The sequence below is a fragment of the Phyllostomus hastatus genome, unplaced genomic scaffold, assembly GCF_019186645.2.
Source record: "Phyllostomus hastatus isolate PE091 unplaced genomic scaffold, TTU_PhHast_1.1 phas_scaffold_501, whole genome shotgun sequence".
NCBI lineage: Eukaryota > Metazoa > Chordata > Mammalia > Chiroptera > Phyllostomidae > Phyllostomus > Phyllostomus hastatus.
The window spans coordinates 8,613,074-8,635,121 of NW_025334033.1; the positions used below are offsets into that span (position 1 = coordinate 8,613,074).

At 52.7% G+C, this 22,048-nt stretch overlaps 1 protein-coding gene across 1 annotated transcript; it reads left to right on the forward strand.

Annotated features, from left to right (window-relative positions):
* Positions 1 to 1,897: 1,897 nt before the first annotated feature.
* DISP2 (dispatched RND transporter family member 2) lies at positions 1,898 to 17,372 on the forward strand. The gene is made up of 8 exons (XM_045823075.1): positions 1,898 to 2,038; positions 6,980 to 7,309; positions 7,586 to 7,615; positions 7,762 to 7,885; positions 8,169 to 8,284; positions 8,480 to 8,607; positions 8,970 to 9,067; positions 10,381 to 17,372. Exons 1-8 carry the CDS (start codon positions 1,926 to 1,928, stop codon positions 13,639 to 13,641), a joined length of 4,200 nt encoding a protein of 1,399 aa, XP_045679031.1. The 5' UTR covers positions 1,898 to 1,925; the 3' UTR covers positions 13,642 to 17,372.
* The last annotated feature ends 4,676 nt before the right edge of the window (positions 17,373 to 22,048 follow it).

Sequence of the window (22,048 nt, forward strand, 5' to 3'; positions counted from 1 at the left end):
AGGCCATGTTTTACTCTTAAAAGAGTCAGTCTTCCCTCACATCCAACCTGGCACTCAGGAACCCAGTGGTCTCTGAGTTCCCTAGCTGTGAGAATGGGGCTACCCAGCCAGGCATCCTCAGAAGCTTGACTCAGTGGTGCCCATAGCATATGCTTGTGTAAGGCCACCTGCTTTCTTTTTCACTTCTGCTTCTTCCCATCAGAGGGCCTAAAATGTGGACTCACCACCTCTACCCCACCATATATACCCAGACCTAGTGGGCCTTCCAAAGTTCCATCTTGCATGCCTCACTCTATAGATCAGAAACCTTTAATGCTGGGTTGTCCAACCTTTTGGCACCTCTGGGCCACACCGGAAGAAGAAGAGTTGTCTTGGGCCACACATTAAATATGTTGCAACATGCAATCACAAAAAAAATCTCAATTTTTTAAGCAAATTTACGATTTTGTGTTGGGCCGCATTCATAGCCATCCTGAGCTGCATGCGGCCCACAGGAATCCCTACTGTCCACATATATTTCTTACCATTCCCTGAGCAGACATTGAACTTTCCAGCTTTTTTAACTTTACACAGTTTCCCACTACCTCCACCCCTACCCCACTCCCAGGTCAGTAATGCCTTGTTTCCAAGCCAGATGAATTTCCACCATTAGCATGATGCCTTCCCTAAAGCCCATTAGGAAAAGAGAGATCCTCTCTCTGCACACTGCCTCCTTCTCTACACCTTATATTAACTCTCACATGGGTGTGATCACACCCTACCCAGTCAGCACCAATTCATGGGCTAGCCTTTTATTTCTCCAACCAAACTACTCAGGGCAGGCCCAACTTCCACATGTCCAGATTCTCCCACCCCCATCCTCTACTGATTTATGTCTTGCAAAGGGTGGTGTCTGCACACAGTTTAGAGATACCTATATGCCAAAAGCTTCTGGGTTCTGACTCCCCAGCCCCATTCTTCAGCCAAAGCACCTCCCTGCACACTCATCCAGTCTGCCTGCTGTGAAACCCTTTCTGCTCATGCAAATCCCAGATCTGGGACCCTCTCCACTCGCCAACTCCCAGGCTTCTCACACTGTCCCTATCTGTTCTAGAGCTACCACAGTCCTCTAGCCAGGCCTGTCCACAGCCCATCACTCCTCCTCTCCTTCATAGTCACTCCCTCACAGGGGAGGCAGCAAGTGCCCTGGAGTAAGTGGCTACTAGGTACTTCCCAGGCTGAAGTGGGGTGATTATTAAAAAAAGGTACCAGGGGTTCCCTGAGTACTTCCCTTCCCCCCCCCCCTCCCCACCATACGCACACTTGAATAACGGAATTGGGGCTCCATGTCTGATGGGAGCAGACTTAGGTCCAGGTCCACATCCAGGTGAAAGTGAAGGAAGACTCAACTTGAGCAGCTGTCTAGACCCACTGGGGAGGAAAGGGGGGCACTGAATGGATCCCAGAAAAATGTGGGACTAAAGTCACCCGACCTGTCGACCCCTCCGTGCCCCGTGCTGTGAAGTGCAGGCGAGGAGCTACTCCGTTTTTGCCACTGGAGTAGTCTGCACTTCAGGTTGTGAGGCTCCCAAACACGATCCCTGGGTTCGTGCTTCCTAGTTCCTTACAGGAAGACTGATACCACTCAGGAAAGGCCAATGTGCAGACTACAGCTAGAAGGCCGGACTTCTAACAGAAGCTCTCAGACTTGGCTTGGTTACAGGGGCCCACACCACCAGCCCGGGGGTTTCTTAAAGACCTCAAGCCTCCAGCTCCCGGCAGCGGCGCCGCGGGAAGCCTCTGTCCCCGCCCCCGGCTCCGCGCCCATTGGCTGGGCTTCTCATCAGCTCCGCCCAGCAAACACGCCCTGCGCCTACGCATGCGCAGAAGCCCTCCGTTGCCACCAATTCAGCACCAGCGCACGGACAGCGGCGCCGCCCACGGGCATGGACGGAGGTAGCTGCAGCAGCGGTAGCGGTCCGGCTCCCGGCCCAGGTCCAGAAGGGGAGCAGCGACCCGAGGGAGAGCCCTTGGCCCCAGATGGAAGCTCCCCGGACAGGTAGGGCAAACCACTCCACAGACCCAGCTCACAGACCTTCCCAGCACGCACGCCCCAGTTATTCCCAGTAGCCGCCATACATCGCCCCTATTCATTCCCCAGCCCCTCTCAGCCTCTTCCGGCGCCTCCATGCTCCCGGCCCCCTGACCACGCCCTTATTCTGCCAAGTCAATTTTCTCTCTCCCTGCTACACCCCACTGTCAGCCCCCCATCGCTCTCATCGCCCCAGTTCTTGCCCCACCCACTGTTCTTATCTTAAGGTCTGGGGTTCCCTCCCTCTAGCCTTCCGAGTCCCTCCCTTTAAGCCCTGCCCCCCACGTCTTCTTTGTAAACCCGTAGCCTGCAGCAACCTCAGGTGGGGTTCCAGTGTGTCAGTGGGCTGGAGAGTGCGTATGTACCATAGACGGAATGTTTGACAAGGTGTGTGTCCTGGGGAGAGCAGATACTCAGCGACCACGCCAAGGACTGTCTTTGTCCATCACCATCAGTCTCCACTCTTCCCTGCATGGCCAGCTGCACACGTGTGGACCAGAGTCCCCGCATGTGGCAGCTACCTGCACTCGCTGAAGACACTAAGGTAGGCAGGCTCAGAGGCTCAGGCTACAGTCAGAACCAAACCTGAAAGAGCCCCAGGCTGGCAGGACAGGAGGAATACCTTCCGGCTGAAGGCCCAGATCTTGGTGCCTATCCTCTCTCTTTTTCCACCATATGTGTGAGGGAACAGCCCAGCCAGGTAGCAATATGGCGCAATTTCTGTGCCCTGCATGGTCTGCCACTTACAGGATCCCTCCCCTAATGTGACACTGCCTTTCTATGCTGCCTGCACTGAAATAAGAGGCATTCTTTAGAGGCAAAAAGCAGAGGTAGACACATGGTCTCCAGACTGCTGCAGTTAAAATGTACATTCTGTACCTCAGAGCAAGAGGAGGCTCCACAAGTGAAATATTGTCATTCCTCTATTGTTAACACCTTAGCCTGGATGGATTTAGTCACTTTTTCTTAGGAAAGGCACAGAGATCTCTTCAAAGAGATGAGACACAGGATTGATATGCTCCCGGGACCAGGGTCGGCCTGGGAGTGTGGCTTGACCAAAGAGCCAGAGGTAGACAGGGCAGGGATGGTAACAGGGCAGAGAAGGGACTTGGGGCCAGAAGCCTCCCCGAAGGTGCTGAAGAGTCATTTGGTTCCTTGGATATTTTGCCAAGGATCAACCCTGACTGGACTGCTCACTTTCCCTGCCCATGAGGGTCATTCCTGGGCACAGGAACCACTTGCTGTCCTTCAAAACCTCCCTGGGACCGCTGACCCCTCTCCACTTCCCCAGAGACCCTGGATACTAATCAGGCAAAGGGACTCACTTCAATTCAAGAACAAATATGCTCCTGCCGAGCTCAGGAGAACTCTGGGGATAGATACACAGTGAAGATGATGACGTGCACATGCACACACATGGTACTTAACTAACACATTGACTACAGAGCCAACTGAGATAACTCATTCTTTGTCTTTAAAATTACCATTTTATTTTCCTAGTAGCATGAGCTGCTTCCCCATCTATCCTGGCCACTCTTCAGGATCACATGCATGTCCATATGGCTATGTGTCTGTGGGCTTGGGGGCAAGGTTAATGCACATGTACATTGTCTCTTGTGAGGCTCCCAAATGGGGGCTCTGTGTCTGGGGCCCTGTCAGCTAGGCCCTGACTGCTGCGACTCTGGCCTCTTAAGGAGGTCTGCGTCACCACTTTCCATTCCCCTGCCTGCCCGCCTCAATCACTAACTTGGCTTACAGGCCAGCAGGTCCAGGCAGACAGCCCAGGAAGTTGATCATCCCAGCGAGAGCCATGGAACTGAGAGGGTGAGAATGAAAGCCCCCTGGGGAGGCAAGGCCTGGACTGCTTAACTCATATTATTACTATGCCTCCTGAGTACAGAGGGCAGCAAGGGCTGGCAAGAGAAAGCTTTTATTCTGAGAAGAGTTTGGCTATTCTCCTTGAAAGAGTGGAGACAAAGGCCCGGTCCTGCAGCAGTCAGAATGTGGAGACTTTCAAATTCTACCATTTTGATAATGATGGGCACAGTCAAAAAGGGTGAGATTTGGAAACAACTAATCCTTGGTCTCTGGAGAGGAAAGAAGGGGTTAAAAGGAAGACTGTGGAGCCAGGAAGACCCCAATAGAAGCAAACCAGTGGTAGAACCTGGAATGCCCCTTGAACAGAAGCCAACCCCTAAGGAAGGGGTTGGACTTTGAGGTTTGGTAGGCTGGTTAAGGGAGCGTGCTCCTCCAGCACCTTCTTAATGAAAAAGAAACTGACACTCCAAGTGGGAGCCTGGCTCCTAGGACAAGTCCAGTGCTCAATGAGTGTGTTAAGGCCGTGAAAAGTTGGACTAGGCACCCTGGTTGCCCCACCCTCCTGACCTCTGGGAGGCAGGCCCAGCTCTACAGAGGGAGGCTGAGACTAATGGGTCATCTTCATGCCTTCAGGATTGAACTCAGACCAAGCACGGTGCCCAACATGTAGTAGGTGCTCAAAAAAGCACCCGCAGAGTAAAAATCTTAAAGAAGTAGATGCTCACACTTATACACATAAACCCAGGCCATATATCCAGCTTCCTTTTGGCCCATGGAGATGGGACCATATGGTCTTTTAACTGCCAGGATCCTGGTCGCTATATCATTAACTATATGCGGTAATCTGAGGTCTTGCTTTAAAACAACATTGGTCTAATTCTCCTTTTTCTTTTTTTTTTTTAATATTGTTTATTTTTAGAGAGAGGGGAAAGGAGGGAGAAAGAGAGGGAGAGAAACATGTGTGAGAGATACAGCAGTCAGTCACAACCCAGGCATGTGCCCTGACTGGGAATAGTACCAGCAACCCTTTGGTCCACAAACCGGAGAGCTCAATCCACTGAGCCACACCAGCCAGGGCTAATTCCTATTTTTCAAAATTCTGAGTTAGTAAAAAAATATAAGTATCAGTGATTTAAATCATGGAATCAAATCCTGATGCAGCTTTTGGATAACAAAAAGGAAAGCATTTATAATTATATATGTAGCGAGATTTTCAAGGTGTGAGAAGTTCTCACATAGAGATTTATGAACTGAGGTGCCTAAAGAGGCCAAATTGTAAATACATATGTACTTTTTAGACTACATGCTCCCTGCAGCACTGAGTGTGAGAAGGGGCAAGAAAGAAAATGTGCCAGGCTCCTCACATATGTTGTATCAGTTAATACCAAACCTGGGAGGGGTCATTATCAGCACACCCTCACACAACAGACATGGATGCCAGTGCCCCAGGAATTGTGTATCTTCCCCGAGGTCCCAGAGCTAAAGGGTCATGGAGCCAGGAGCACACCTCCACCGCTCCCCCCCCCCATTTTATTCTCAGTATAAGGCCATGCTCCCCCGACTGCTGTGCCAGCCAGCCTTCTAGGAGGAAGAGGATGAGCTTGCCCATTCTTTCCAGTTCCTTTACTTGGTCTCTGGGCAGAGCCCAGCCTCTGGAGGCAATGTCCACTTGCACCAGGACTGTGGCCCACAGCCCCTTCAGCAGGGCAGCTGGCGGGACTGGCAGCCAGGGTTGCTTCAGCATACACCTGGCCCTCCCGCAGGAGCTATGCAGCTCTGGTGAGCCAGGTGAGCCAGGGAGATGGGAGGAAAGAAACAGGGCTATGCCAAGGCTGCCCATCTCAGAACCCCTGGGGGTCCCCACTCTGTTCTGTGGCCATGTTCTCCTGTCCTGGGTCTGGCAATCCTATCATGGGATGGGATCCATCTAGCCCTACACCCAAAGGGTGGGGCTGGGTCCATACACAGAGTCCCGCCTTCATTAGTAATTTTGGAAGAGAAATCTATTTCTGACTCCTCCCTAGCAAGTTCCTTGAGGGTCCAAACTCCATCTCCCAACAATGCATACCCTTGCAAAACAAACCTTCCTTCCACAACTCAACATTGGTGGAAGGACAGCAGCAGCCTCTGCCAAACTTTCTCCAACTACCCCAGCCCGGTGAAGGTCGGGCCCTCCTCTGGGCTCCTTCAGCCCTCTAGGACTTGTTCTCTCACAGCACTCAACATGGTAGACTGTCCACATCTCCCACCTACTATGAGTGCCTAGAGGACAAGGACTGGGCCTTCTTTATCCTAGCACCACTATTAGCAGCCTGTCTGGCACTCAGTATTCATTCAACAAACATTCCCTGGGCACCTTCTGTGTGTAAGGCACTGTTTAAGGCACTGAGGACAGAGAGATGAATAAACGCACTGGACCCCTGCTCTCCCATGCTCACATTCCATATGAGAGGCAGGAAATAAACATGACCACTCTACAACATAATGTCCAGGTGTGGCAAATGCTCTGAAGAAATATAAAGCAGGTAGGGGGATGGAAAACTGGTAGGTGATTATTTAGAGAGGGTAGTCATGGAAGGTTTCTCTAAGAAGGTAATAGTTGAACTGAGAATAGAATAAAGAGAGAGTAAGAGCCATGCAATTATCTGGGGGAGCAGCGATTATCTGTAGGGACAAGGGTGCAGCGGGTGCTCAATACATATCGAATGAGAGAATGAACCGACGACTGTAGCAGAAAGAACACAGGACCACAAGTCAGAACTGGGTTCAAGGCCCAGCTCTTCGTATCCCACAGAACCCTGGTTTTCAAATCTATGCACAAGGAAAGTACTTCCTCTGTAGGTTTTTGTAAAGAGTAAATTAGATCATACATGTAAAATCACATTTGTAGCCTCGCACAGTGTCTGGCATGTAAGCAGGCTGCCAATTTTTCTTGGAGTGCATGGGGTGAGTAAGACAACGGACCCCAAGAGGTAGGCAGCGGATGCAGATCCACAGCCCCCACCCTTCTTGCCTCCCCTCTGGGACTGGCGATGGAAAAGTCCTACCAGTGCTCCCCCACCCAGTCTTCCCTGTGTCTTCTCTCCCCAGGTCCCAGAGCAAGGCCGTGGCCCCTGCAGCAAGCCCAGAAAGAAGCTGCTCCCTCCACAGCTGCCCCCTTGAGGACATTTCCAGTTCTTCAGGACCTCCACCAGTGACTTCTACCCTCCAGCCTGTGGGCCCATCCAGCCCCTCGGCCCCTGCCCTCTTCACTTATGCCCGGGCACCACAGGAATACCGGGGTGGCACTTCCCTGCCCGGGCTTGGGGACCGGGCGGCTCTGTGCTCCCATGGCTCCAGCTTCAGCCCTTCCCCAGCCCCCTCACAGCACGATGGGGCCTGGAAGCCGCCATCTGTGCAACACCATGTGGTCAGCGTCAGGTAAGGAGGGGTCCTGCAGCCTGCCAGCCGCCACTGAAAGGTAGGGCAGGGCTAAAAAGTGGGGCCGATCCCCTGGGCTCTAGGCTCCGTGCAGCCCAGGATGCCCCCCGCCTCTGATGAAGGAGGCAGTTCCGGTAGAGAGCTTGGAAGTAAGAATTGTAGCTGAGGTGTGGGAAAGCCTAAAAGGGTTAATGCCATTTTCCTCTACCCCCTACCCCCACATCCCACCCTATAAGAGGACTTTGGCAAGCAGCTATCCTTTCTTTTATTCCACAGGCAGAAGCAGGCCTTCCAGATGCCAAAGAGGTAAGCCTAGGTCTTTTCTTGACCCCTGGGGTACCCAGTCCTCACCCAGTATAGCCCCACCACCCCTTCCAGGTGGCTCTGAGCTCATCTGGCCCCTGCTACCACCCCCAACACCAATTCATGTGGGCTGTCTTCCTCTTTCCCAGCTATTCCCAGCTGATTGCTGAGTGGCCAGTGGCAGTGCTGCTGCTATGTCTAGCTGTCATCCTCCTCTGCACCCTGGCTGGACTCTTAGGGGGCCACCTGCCTGACTTCTCCAAGCCCTTGCTGGTGAGGAGCCAAGGGGAGGGAGGGGACCCCCAGGTCTGGCCACCTCAGCTCCGTGTGGGGCAACAGGTTGGCGTGGCCCAGCTGGGGGTGGGGTGGCAGTGCTGGGCTCTCAGCCTACAGAGCGAGTTGGGAAGATGGTACAGAGGCGACATGCCTATCTAACAATCCAGGCAGGCGAGCTGGCCTTCCCTGTTCCCCAGAGACAAAGGGGCAGAGCCAAGAAGCACCAGACAGAAAACCCCTCCTCCTGCTTGCCTGATCTTCTCGGCCCTCCTCCCTACAGGGCTTTGAGCCTCGGGACACAGACATCGGGCGCAAGCTAGTGGTCTGGAGAGCACTGCAGACCCTCACGGGCCCCAGGAAGCTGCTTTCCCTCTCCCCAGACCTTGAGCTGAACAGGTAACGGGTTCCCGTCTTTCCACACCACTGAGGGAAATGGAAGAGGAAATGAGGCCTCTAGGGACAGACCATTGAGTGACCTCCTTTTAGATCAGTCAGAGGGGCTGGCTGGGGACCTCTTGGGAGTAATGTCTGGCCTCCTCTGAGCACCCCGCCCCTTGATGGTGCCTGGCATTGGTTTTCTCTCTACCTCAGCTCAAACCCGCATACCACTCTGAGCCCCGAACCCTGGAGCAGTGCCCAAGAGGGCATGGTCCGGCCCCGGAGGATGGTGGAGCCCCTGGAGGACAGAGGGCAAGAAAGCTTCTTCTGCGGCCCCCCTGGTAAGCTTCACTTGGCCAGTTCCTGGCTTTAATAGTGGTTCCCACCCCATTACTAGAACAGAAGGACCCAGGAGCACAGATTTCAGCAGACAGAAAGGGAAGGAAGCCAGCTGGCCACATTCAAGCCAAGAAAATTGGGTTGTATCTAGGAAGATGAGTCAGGTCTCAGGCGATCTGCCAGGTAGGGTCAAGCTGGGTGTGGGTGGGCACAGGAGCTGGGATGCGGGCCCAGGACAAGGCAGCCAGGGACAGGTTACAAGCTCCTGAGAATCTGAACCTTTTTTGGCTCTGGGTAAGAATCTTTCCTTTGGTGGGCCCAGGACCTGGGGCCAAAGGGCTGAACTCTGGGGGCTGTGTTGCAGAAAAGAGCTATGCACAGCTGGTGTTCATGTCCACCTCCGCGGGCAGCCTGTGGAACCTGCACGCCATCCACTCCATGTGTCGCATGGAACAGGACCAGGTGAGCTGACTCGGAAGGTACAAGAGGCTGGGTGTGGGGGGACCAGGTCGCCAAGAACCTGATCCCAGGGAAACACTGCTGAGCCATGACTGCCAGAGTGGACGGGCAAGAGCATTCTCTGCTTAGAAAATTATTCCGATGCTGCTGAAAGGCTCCGGGTTGGGGTAGGGAAAGAAGGGTCAGCTGTTTTCACAAGAACCAAAACACAAGTGTTGGAAGACCAACATGCAGAGCCTGGGGATTTCCTAAAGGTACCGAAAAGGAACCTCAGGAACTGCGGAACTCAAGAACTGGCCCAAGGCCCCCCGCCTCTCACTAGACAACCACACACCGTAACATCTGCAGGAAGGTCTGCTGAACACCACAAAGTAGCCCCAGCTGCTCACTTCACACAGGGTACCCAAAGCACCAAAGACACTGGTTAAGAACATGGGCTCCGGAGTCAGATGCCTGGTTTCCAGGCCAGCCCTGGTACTCCCTAGCTGAATTCAGACTGACTACCAGCTGCCCTCCCTCAAGCTGTGTGACTTCAGGCATGTTTCTTAACCTCTCACTGCCTCAGTCTTTGTACATATAAAATGGGGATAAGAATGGTACTTTCTTCATAGGCATGTTGTGACAATTAAGATGGAATGTGTAAAACTATAACACAATGACTGGCAATAGTAATCTCTCAATAAATGTTAAGACTGTCACCATGATCTCAGATGCAAAGCCATACACCCAGTTGGTGACAGAACAGAGCCTGGGGCTCCCAGACAGGTGCTCTGTAACTATACTGGTTGTCGTGATGTCAACAGCAGGTGGGAGAGAAGAGGAGGCAGGAGGTCTGAAAAGAAACAGCCCTGTGCCTGAGAGGGTTTAAACAGACTAGTAGACAGAGGGAAAGGGCTAGTGTTTGGCAGTGACCCTGATCCTGGAATGTTTTGGCCTCCACTTCTCTCACCATTTGCTTCCAGTTTCCTAGACCTTTGACCCTGTTCCATCTGTGGCTGCCACTTCCACTCCTACTTCTGGCTCAGGCAGCATAGAGTTGGGGTGTGTGACCCACAGGGGCCCTTAGGGCAGGACCTCTCAGGCTGGGGCCTTGGCAGCATCTCTGAAGCTCCTTTGATGGAGCCAAGATGTAACTGCTGACACCTGGGCCAAGAGCCAAAAGCAGCTCTGAGACAAGCCCGCTCTGCTAGGCTGTCAGGATACTGCTATGCCTCTGCCCTGCAAAAGGAGGTGAGAGGGCCTTGGGCAGGGCTGGGGAACCCTGGACCTCCTCACTGCCTGCCCGTGAACTCTCTCCTGCTGTCTGTGCCCTACAGATCCGCTCCCATTCCCACTTCGGGGCTCTGTGCCAGCGCACAGCAGCCAAGGAGTGCTGCCCCAGCTGGTCCCTGGGCAACTATGTGGCCGTGCTCTCCAACCGCTCCTCCTGCCTGGATACTACTCAAGCAGACACAGTCCACACACTGGCCTTGCTTCGGGCCTGTGCCCTCTACTACCACCGTGGTGTCCTAGTGCCCTCTTGTCTGGGACCAGGGCAGGATAAGCCCCCACGCTGTTCCCAGGTGCCCACCAAGTGCTCCCGGAGCAGTGCTGTGTACCAACTTCTGCACTTCCTGCTGGACAGGGACTTTCTGAGTCCCCAAACTGCTGACTACCAGGTGCCCTCTCTCAAGTATAGTCTGCTCTTCCTGCCCACCCCAAAGGGTGCCTCCATGATGGGCATCTACCTGGACCGCCTAGCCACCCCCTGGGAGCTCTCTGACAATTACACGTCCATCACCGGCATGGACCTGGGCCTCAAGCAGGAGCTGCTGAGGCACTACCTGGCCCAGGATACAGTGTACCCCTTGCTGGCCCTGGTTGCCATCTTCCTCAGCACCGCCCTCTACCTGCGCTCCCTCTTCCTCACACTCATGGTGCTGATAGGGGTGCTCGGCTCCCTGCTGGTGGCCTACTTCCTTTACCGGGTGGCCTTCCGAATGGCCTATTTCCCCTTTGTAAATCTGGCGGCCCTCGTCCTGCTCAGCAGCGTCTGCATCAATCACACCCTTATCTTCTTCGACCTCTGGCGTCTCAGCAAGAGCCAGCTGCCCTCTGGAGGGATGGCACAGCGAGTGGGCCGCACCATGCACCACTTTGGCTACCTGGTGCTGGTCTCCGGCCTCACCACCAGTGCAGCCTTCTACGCCAGCTACCTGAGCCGCCTTCCGGCCGTGCGCTGCTTCGCCCTTTACATGGGCACTGCTGTGCTGGTGCACCTGGCACTCACGCTGGCCTGGCTGCCCTCCTCTGCCGTGCTTCACGAGCGCTACCTGGCCCGGGGCTGCGCGGCCCGTGCGCAAGGCCCATGGGCCGGCAGCGCACCCCGGCGGCTAGCGCTGGCGTTGCACCGGAGGCTCCGCGGGCTTCGGAGGGCAGCGGCCGGCACCTCGCGCCTACTCTTCCAGCGCCTCCTGCCCTGCGGCGTCATCAAGTTCCGCTACATCTGGATCTGCTGGTTCGCGGCGCTGGCAGCAGGGGGCGCCTACATCGCCGGCGTCAGCCCCCGCCTGAGGCTGCCTACCCTGCCTCCGCCCCGAGGCCAGGTCTTTCGGCCCAGCCATCCCTTCGAGCGCTTCGATGCAGAGTACCGTCAGCAGTTCCTGTTCGAGCGGCTACCTGAGGGCGAGGGGGGCCACATGCCCGTGGCTTTGGTGTGGGGCATCCTGCCTGTGGACACTGGGGACCCCTTGGACCCTCGCAGCAACAGCTCACTGGTAAGTGACCCTGCCTTCTCTGCCAGCAGTCCTGAGGCCCAGCGCTGGCTGCTGGCACTCTGCCACAGAGCTCGGAATCAGAGTTTCTTTGGTGTCCAGCCCGAGGGCTGGCCCACAGTGTGCTTTGTGGAAACCCTCCAACACTGGATGGAGAGCCCCAGTTGTGCCCGCCTGGGGCCTGGCCTCTGCTGTGGCCACTCAGGCTTCCCCTGGGCGCCGCAGCTTTTCCTGCACTGCCTCAAGATGATGGCTCTGGAGCAAGGCCCGGAGAGCACCCGTGACCTGGGACCCCGCTTTGACACCCAGGGCGGCCTGACTGCCCTGGTCCTTCAGTTCCAGACCAACTTCCAGTATAGTCCGGACTATAGCCAGTCTCACCGCTTCTACACTGAGGTCAGCCACTGGCTGGCAGCAGAGCTGCGCAGGGCGCCTCCTGGCCTCCGCCAAGGTTGGTTCACCAGCCAGCTGGAGCTGTACAGCCTTCAGCACAGCCTGAGCACCGAGCCTGCTGTGGTGCTGGGCCTGGCTCTGGCGCTGGCCTTTGCCACACTGCTGCTGGGTACCTGGAACGTTCCACTCAGCCTATTCTCCGTGGCAGCTGTGGCAGGCACGGTGCTGCTCACCGTCGGGCTCCTGGTTCTCCTCGAGTGGCAGCTCAACACTGCCGAGGCACTTTTTCTCTCTGCCTCCGTGGGCCTCTCAGTAGACTTCACTGTCAACTACTGCATCTCCTATCACCTGTGCCCACACCCGGACCGCCTGAGCCGCGTGGCTTTCTCATTGCGCCAGACCAGCTGCGCCACGGCCATGGGGGCCGCGGCCCTGTTTGCCGCTGGTGTGCTCATGCTGCCTGCCACGGTGCTGCTCTATCGCAAGCTGGGCATTGTCCTCATGATGGTCAAGTGCGTCAGCTGTGGCTTTGCCAGCTTCTTCTTCCAATCTCTCTGCTGTTTCTTCGGACCAGAGAAGAACTGTGGTCAGATCCTCTGGCCCTGTGCCCACCTGCCGTGGGATGCCGGAACTGGGGAGCCACGTGGGGAGAAAACAGGCCGCCCACGACCAGGGCCAGTAGGAGGGCAGCCCGGGTCCTGCTCAGAGCAATATGAGCTACAGCCCCTGGCACGGCGCCGGAGCCCCAGCTTTGACACCAGCACAGCCACCAGCAAACTGTCCCACCGGCCCTCAGTGCTCTCTGAGGATCTACAGCTGCATGATGGCCCCTGCTGCTCCCGTCCCCCACCAGCCCCTGCCTCCCCAAGGGAGCTGTTCCTGGACCACAAGGCAGTCTTCAGCCAGTGCCCAGCCCTGCAGACCTCCTCTCCTTATAAGCAGGCTGGCCCCAGCCCTAAAACCCAGGCCAGGCAGGACTCCCAAGGGCAGAAGGCTGAGCCTGTGCAAGCCTCACCAGAAGCCCGTGCCCACGCCCCCAAGCCCAAGGCTGCAGAACCACCTGACTGCCTCTGCTCCTCAGCCAGCACCCTGGAGGGGCTCAGCGTCTCTGACGAGACCTGCCTAAGCACCTCTGAGCCCAGTGCCCGTGTGCCAGATTCCACGGGTGCCTCTCCAGAGGACCCAGGTGAAACTGAGCAGTCAGTATCCGAGCGGGGCCAGCTGAATGGGAAGCGGGACACCCTGTGGCTGGCGCTGAAGGAGACTGTGTACGACCCATCATTGCCTGCCTCTCACCAGAGCAGCTCGTCCTGGAAGGGCCGTGGGGGGCCTGGGGATGGCAGCCCCGTGGTTCTGCCCAACAGCCAGCCAGATCTGCCAGACGTTTGGCTGCGCAGGCCCAGCACCCACACTTCAGGCTACAGTAGTTGAGGGAAGCCCAGGGAGGCTGGGCCAGGGTACAGAGCCTGTCAGGGATGGCGAGGCAGGGGCAGCATCAGGCTGGAGCCTGATGGTGTTTCCCCATGTCAGCATGGAAAGGTCTCACCCTCCAGCTGTGGATTTTAAACCCTGCCAGATGTTCCATCCTTGGCCTGGGCTGCTGCTTACACCCCACATCTGGAGGATTCAGTAGGGAAAGTCTTTGGTGGGAAATGCCAAGCTCTCCCTGTGACCTGCTGAAAGTTCCTGTGCCCCCACAGTGCCAGCCAGGACCCACCTGGCGCAGAAGAGTCCTGAGGAATCTCAGCAGCCCCTTGGGCCTCCCACCTTTCAGGGGCTCTTTATCAGGATACTTCCTTCTCTTTGAGGAGCTTCATTGTGCCAGAATTGGGCAGGGGGCCTGTGTCCTGAACTGCCCTGCCCACCTCACATCTCCCAGCCTGACCGGAAGTTCATCAAGGCCAGAGATGGAAGGAGCGGGAGGAGCAGGAGGAGGCCGCCTGCTCAGCTGCGGAGCATCCCTATGATACTGCAGGCTGGTCCCTCATAGGAAGCTGCTGTGGCAGGGAAGGGTGGTCTCTGCTGTTAACAGAGTCCTTTCCATCCCTGCCTCTTTCAGTTTACAGAACACTTCTGTTCCTGTTGTCTCCTTGGAATCTCACTTCACTATGGCGTAGCCTGCAGTTGGCCAGGTCCTTCTGCCCCCAGTTTACAGGTAAAGACATTGAAACTAAACAAAGTGATTTGCCCGAAGTCACAGAGCTAATAAATGGCAGAGCAGGTTTCCACACTCACTCTACCTCTGCAGCTCCCACTCTCCTCCTGGTGGTCACCTGCCCCAAGGACGTTGGTCTGTGGCTGTCCTTATCTTTTGCCTCTAGCACCCTCCCATGACCCGCCTTCTCAAATGTCTCTGAGTAAGCTCCCCTCCCGCCTCCTTTTAAAAGGCCTGCATCTCCAGAGAGAGAGCTACACCCTGAACAAGCCTGGAGTTCCTCCCCATCAGTTGGCTGAGATGCCTACTGGGCGCTGAGATGCCTACTGGCCGCGGGGTGTCCTGGCTCTCCTGATCTCCAGGTCCAGAGTCTGTGACAAGCCTCTTCCATGGCCCCAGTGTGTGGAGAGCCCCTGCCGGGAGAGACACTGAGGGCAGTAGATGTGAAGCAGAGTTCCTTTAAGGCAAGACCTCAGGGCTGTCCTTGCTGGGACTACGTGGATCTGAAGCTATTTGCCAGGTAGGGTCCCCAGCTTCCTAAGGACAGGTCTCTCTGGTGGCCACCAGCAGACCAAAGGGTGGTTCCTCCCCTCTAAAGCAACGAGTCTCTCTGGAAGGCTTTATCACATGTAAGAGCTCACGACACTCCGAGCAACAGCGAGCTTGCTGAACACCCACTCCGCACACGACACTCCAAGGAGGCAGAGGCACGGGAGGAAACAGTAGCTTCCCTCAAGGAGCTCACACTGTAACGGGGAAAACAGTTCACACGCCCATGCAGGCATCAGTGGGTCTCTGAGGGACATATGCCTGTCACCATCAGTATCGCTGGAGCTCCAGTACCCAAGACTGGGTAACCAGGAGAGCTTTCTGGAAGATTTGCTTGAGCTGGGCTTCAGAAGTCTAAGTATCTCAGACTAGAAGGAACTTCAATGATCATCCATCCAGAAGTTTTCAAACTCTGTAGCCTCAGGACCCCTTCTTCAAAGAACTCTTGTGTGGGAACACAGTATATAAAACAGACACAGAGCAGCCACTCCAGGGGGTGCCAGGTGGGAGCAAACAGAGCCGGCTCACCTCCCCTTCCACCGCACTTCTCTGGGAGCCCGGGAGCCGTCCAACTCCTGAAGGCTCCGCCGAGTTTGGTGCGGAAACTGATTCAGGCCATTTGACAGATGAATGTCACAAAAGAGAAGGGAGTTTTCTAGGAAGAGTCTATGGCAGAGCTGGAGACAAATCAAGGAGTGGTTTGTTTTGTTTTGTTTCTGTATTGTTGAGACTCGCCTCCCGCACCAAGTCTCCCAGGGACAGAAACCCCAGTGAGACACTGGAGTTGTGGAAGACACAGATGACCATGGGCAGAATGACAGGACCCTTTACTCTGCGAGACAAATAAATCAAACCCATTCGACTCCTAGGAAAGGAGGCAGTGACTAAGATGTCACCTGGATCTCTTTCCCTGTCTCAGCCTCCCTGGTCTAGGGCTGCTCATCAGGGTCCTGCCTTCTCTGCACCGAAGACTGGGTCCTCTGTTAGCACACAGCCAGGCCGTGAGAGCCCTGGTCTCACCTGGGACAATCAGCCCTCTAGAGGGAGGACAGGTGAGCTCTTCCTTTCAAGCATGAGCAGAAGTCTGGCCTTGACTCAAAAGAGAGTCCAGCATCTGAGTTGCTTCTCAACAGCTCACCGAGGCCCTTTTGCCCCAGGTTGTGGGAGGGCAGCAGGGACCTGGACCCAAAAGACCTGCTCCTCCACACCCTTCTTCGTGTCTTACAAAGGAAAACATTGGTGTCTGGGACTGGAGCTTCAAAAACCTTGCCTGAGCACAACCGCTGAAATGTTAGAGCATGGGGCGGAGGGTCACAGGGGGTTGGGCACGCCTGAGGACGCCATCAGGGACTCCCGGGTCTCAGTCTTGCAGGCCACGGCCGTAAAACCCTATAGGAGGGCAGATGTGCCAGAGCCGTCAAGGTGCTGACTAGATTTGCCCTTTACTGCTCCAGGCCCCAAGGACTGGAAAACCAGGGGCAATCAAACACTTCACCTTGCAATGAGAATGGCCCACAGTGACAGCAGTCGCCCTGCTTCAGTGAGTAACCCAGCCCACCTCTCCAGCCCCAATTTTGGAAGGCAGGACTTAGCACTTTCAATTTCCTTTGACTTTAGCAGATCTATTCTCTTCATTATCATTGTGGGTGGTCACAGTGAGTGTGTGGCCCTGGACACCTGTGGGGAGAGGCTTAGAAGCGTGCCATGAGGCAGGGAAACCAGTCGAAGCATTTATGTTTGCTCTGGAAAATCCAAGAAATGGTTTCTTAGCTAGCACTGAGATGCTTTACAATAGAACTATGTCATTTGGGACTTGAGTATCTCTCCTATTGGTGCCACAGATGCTTGAACTCACGCTCAGAGTATGTGGGCTGTGTTTTTAAAATGTAACTTGGTAACATTTGTGACAACGGGAAAGCCCATCCTTCCATGGCTGTGGCACTTTGATGATGATGGTGGTGGACACGGATTGATGTGACTGGCCAAATGTTAGATTTTACTGGCACACGGCGTATCCCATACCATGACATCTAGTCAATATCCCAGCCTGAGCCTGATTTTGAAAGAGACAGCTTCTAATTCTCCTAAGAGATTTAGAAGCCAAACTTCCTCAACCCCCTCCAACTCATTTCATTCTCCCAGTGCACAACAGGGCAGGGAGACAGCTGAGGGGTGTCGGGAAGGAGGATAATACATTGATTTGTTGTATGACCTTCACTCACTGTCCAGAGAGTTTCTGATCTTTTCTGCCACGGTGGCCTCATCTCAGCCTTTGATAACACACACGGGCAATGACAGGCTCCCTGGCATCCCAGGCCACTCGTCAAGATCCTATTTGCTTGGTAACAGCAAAAACAGACATTCCTCACCCTTTCTACCCTCACCCTTGTTCCCAGGGGCGACGGTAACTCAAGGTCTGGAGGTGTTTATGCTTAAGGGAAGAAACTGTAACACAATTAACTGGGAAGATTAACTGGAAACAGAAGGAAGCCGTTCCGTGCCGTGTGAATGACTAGCAGTCCAAAGCTGCCCTGTGCTGAGGAGCCCTGGAAGGACCTTGATAAACTTATAATTATTACCAGGCCTCTGTGTGATTATTCACAGTGTCTCTCAATAGAGGGGAAAGATCAGCATCTTGTCAACTTTGCAAACATCGAACAGGAGCTTTAGTGTTGCTAAAGAAAATCAGACAGTTGGGCAGAGTGATGTAGGTCTGAATTGATGACCACCAACCTCCAACTGACCCCTCAGCTAGTCCCTGCCTCACTAGTTTCCATTCTAATTACTAGTGTCCATTCTTTGTAAGGACCATTTCATACTTTCTCTACCTTCCTCAGGTATCTGATACCCACCTCCACCTTCCACAACCCCACTGTCCATGGACAGCCCATTCTTCGTAAAGAAAACTGGAAATGCACTCACCTTCAAGCCTCCAAGTCCCCAACTTACCCATCTCTGCCCCTGCCCGCTTCTCTCCCCATCCCCTCCATTACAACAAAGGACACAGTAATTGTTCCATCTATGGCTTCACACATGGCACCAGCGGCCTTCAAACAGGGCTTGCATTTCCACAGGAACATGAAGACTTTCTAAAAGGCACGTGGACACAGTTGTAAGGGAATCAACTTCCAGAGCTGCTGCTTTCATGCTTCCTTTCTTTGTATTGATCAGCCTAAGAAGGAGCCTTGGGTCAGTCCGTTCTTCTCTGTCTCCTCTTTCCCAGCTGACCCCCTCCTTCATGTTGAATCCTGCTCTGGGAGCTCACTCTGCAGTATTAGAGTAAAAAGGCGGGGCTACTTGAGAATGCTCTCCTTGAGGAAGTCCTTGAGAAAGCAAAGTCTAGAGAGCTTCTATGAGAATTTTCGAAGGGGGCAACTCTATAACTCAGTTCTGTGCCTTCTTCATTTACTTTGAATTATTTCCATTGAAAAACAAAATTAAAAACAAAAAAATAAATTTTAAAAAATCAGGCTTTTTCTAATAGAAAGTCAGCCTGATCTGGCTGATGGGTTTGACGTAGAGGACTGGCTTTGCAAACAGGACACGTGGTGGATATCTTTCAAAGGTGGACTCATTTAAATCTAAAGCTTCATAGTTTGAACAAAATAGATTTAAAGTACATATACAACTTTCCCTTCTAGCCAAGATGAAGTAGCAGGAACCAGATTTACCCTCTTTCCTGAAACAACAACTAAACAGGAAAAAAATCTATGAAACACAGTTTTCACAACACTGGATACCAGACAACAAAGCACAGTGATCCCTGATGTACAAGACACCCATGAGGTGGGCCCTGTAATTGTGCAGCTGACTGCTGGAGAGGGTTTCCAGTATCCATTGCAGGGAGGGAGAACCCAGGCAGGCCCATGCAGACTTCCTGAGCTGAGGAGACAGCACAGCATTTGGGGCAACCAAGGGAGCTAGAGTGCTCAGGACAGGACACTAGATAGGAGGAAGGTACACAGAGAGAGAGAGTTCTGGAGATCTGAAAAGGAACCCCCTCGAGTATTCTTTAGAGCACTGCTCATCATAAAATTGTGAGGAAGCCACTTGAGACCAAGGAAAGAACCACCCAAAATGATCAGAGGGAACAGTAGCCACGAGTCACAGAGGGCTGGAACACTGCCTATTCCCATTAGCCACACTGGAAAGCCTCATAACTTATGGAGCATTGGTTAGAATTTTCAAAACATGTGTGGCTCAGTAGTGGGAACTCGTTAGCCCTGGTTTAAATACTGATTGTTCCCACCTAACGAATCTTTAAAGCAAAACCTGAAGGGATCAGATTGTTTCTAAGTGATGTAACTGCACTCCAGAACAACCCTTCAGAATATTTACTGGGATACAAAAAATAATCAGTGCCCAGAAACATAAAATTCACTATGTCCAGAGTCTAATAAAAAATTACCAGTCATGCAACGAAGCAGAAAAAATGACCTATATTGAGGAGGAAAATCAACTGACCAACCTAGAACTGATACTGATTACCTGATAAGGACATCAAAACAGTTATTGTAACTATTCCAAATGTTAACATAGCTAAGTAGAAACTTGGGAGATATTTTTAAAATACCCGAATTGAACGTGGAGAGATGCAAACTAAAATGTCTGAGATGAAAAACTACTGAACCAAGCCCTGGCTGGCGTAGCTCAGTGGATTGAGCACGGGCTGCGAACCAAAGTGTCACAGGTTTGATTCCCAGTCAGGGTACATGCCTGGGTTGCAGGCCATGACCCCCAGCAACCACACATTGATGTTTCTCTCTCTTTCTCTCTTTCTCCCTCCCTTCCCTCTCTAAAAATAAATAAATAAAAATCTTTTTTTTAAAAAAAACTACTGAATTAGAATTAACCATAGTTTAGACATTTAAGAAAAAAAGAATTTTAGAAATGAATAAAGATCATGCATAATATATAGTAGGTAGAAAGCATATATTCTTTACAAATAATTTATGAAAACATTTAGTCACCAACTAAAAATGGGGGAGAAGGTACATAGTTTTTGTTTCGTTATTTTGTGGGGTTTCATGAACAAAAGAATTCAAAGATGCTGCTCTAGATCCCACCTTCTTCCCTCTTTCTCTATGACTTTGCTTCTTTCCTCATCCCCTCTCCTCTCTGAAGCATCCCTTTTTTCCTCTCAGCTGGCTCATTCTCATCAGCACGTGCACCACCCAGTACCTGCACCTTCAGGGTACGCCCCTCAACCCACTTCCAGTTACCTCCCGGTGGCTCTACTCCATTCACAAACTTCAAATCCATGCCTGCCATCTCTCTCTTCCTCCTCTCTCATACACTCTTCAACCTGTTCCAACATGGTTTCCACTCAAACTTCCCCATGAGAATTTCTCTTCCTATACTTATCAATGACTTCTTTGTTGCTAAGTTTCAAGGATCCTTGTTATTTCTCACCTCACTTGCCCTTTTAGTTATTTTCAATAGTTTGCCAATCCCTCCTTCAGCAGTTTACTACTACTTCCTTCTTAGCTTCTAAAATATCACCCTCTTTTTGTTTTCTTCTCACTTCTCTGGCACCTCTTTATCGTGTTTCTTGCCTGGCACCTTCTTACTGCAACTTCTAAACACGGCTGTCCCTGTCCTGGCCCTAAGTCTCTTGGTACACTTCTTCCCTTGGTGATCTCCTCCAAGGTCTGGTTTTAAATGCATCCATATACCCGTAATTCCCAAAAGTGTATCTCCAACCTAGACTTTCCTCTGGGCTCAAAGCCTGTATTTCCAACTGCCTACTTGACACTTTAAACACCTGAATGTCTCAGAGGCATTTCACGTTTACCATGTTCAAAACTTAACTCTTACCCCCACCCCCCACAAAATTGTGACTCTATCCACATAATTATTCAAGCCAAGGACTCATCCTGAAACCAGGAAAATTGTCCCCACAGGCTCCACTGCCCGCCACCACAAAAGCCAAACTTGTGAGACAGGAGTTGGTGCGGAAGACAGTGGTTGATTTTAAATGCTGGCAACCTAAGGAGGTGGCAGGCTCATGCCTCCAAAACCATCTCAACATCTCTGGTCAAGCCAGTGGTTCTTATAGTGAGTTGGTAGGAATTCAGAAGGGGGAGAATTCCAAAGGATGGAATGCAGACATGCAGTTTCTCTTGAGAAAGGGAACTGGGAGTGAGGGGAGGGGGAATGAAGTGGAATCATGCAGTTCTTGCTTGGGCTCATTTTTCTGTTTCTGATGTTATCTTGTGACATAGTTAAGCTCAACATCTGTGGTCCATTGCTTCATTGTCAGTGTCAGCACCCCTCATTCCAGGAACGAGTTATTAGGCTGTGACAAGAACTTAGCAAATGGGAATGAAAACACAGAACAGAGTTGATTAAAAGCACAGGGTTAATTATACTCTTTGATTTGTTACAGAATGCACATCTTTGATCACTAAACTAGTAATATTAAATCATGGTTACAGTCCTTAAGATCTACCTCTCCCTTATCCCCACCCCCATCCTCCTTCCAATCTAGCACTGAGTTCTGAGATTCAACCTCCAAAATTTGTCGTAAATGTATTTGATTGTCTCTTCATTTCCACGCACACCACAACCATCCTGGCTGAGCCACCATCTTCTCTCACTTGTATGATTGCAGTAGCTTCCCAATTGTCTCCTAGTTCCACTCTTGCCCCCTTCAATCCATTCTCTAGGTAGCTAGAATGAGCTTTTAAAAATATAACTTCAAGAAGTCTTCTTCTCTAATACTTCAATGACTTCCCATTATTTTTCCTTGGACCTACAAAGGCTGCCATTCTTGTAGCATTAACTGTACCACTCTCCTCCCATCTTCCAGTCCCCACCTAGGGGAAAAGCCCCTTCCTGCCTCAGGATTTCGCATTTCTGCCCCCTCCCGCATTGTCCTCCCCCATCGTTCATCTGATTGACTCTCACTTATCCTCATCATCCTTACTCACTTTTCCTTATCATCCTTACATACTTATCCTTATCATCCTTACATTGGTGACTCCCCATTTTAAGACTTTATTTATTTATAGAAAGTGGAAGGGAAGGAGAAAGAGAGGGAAAGAAACAACAGTGTGTGGTTGCCTGTCATGCGCCTCTCATCGGGGGACCTGGCCCACAACTCAGGCCTGTGCCGTGACTGGGAATCGGACC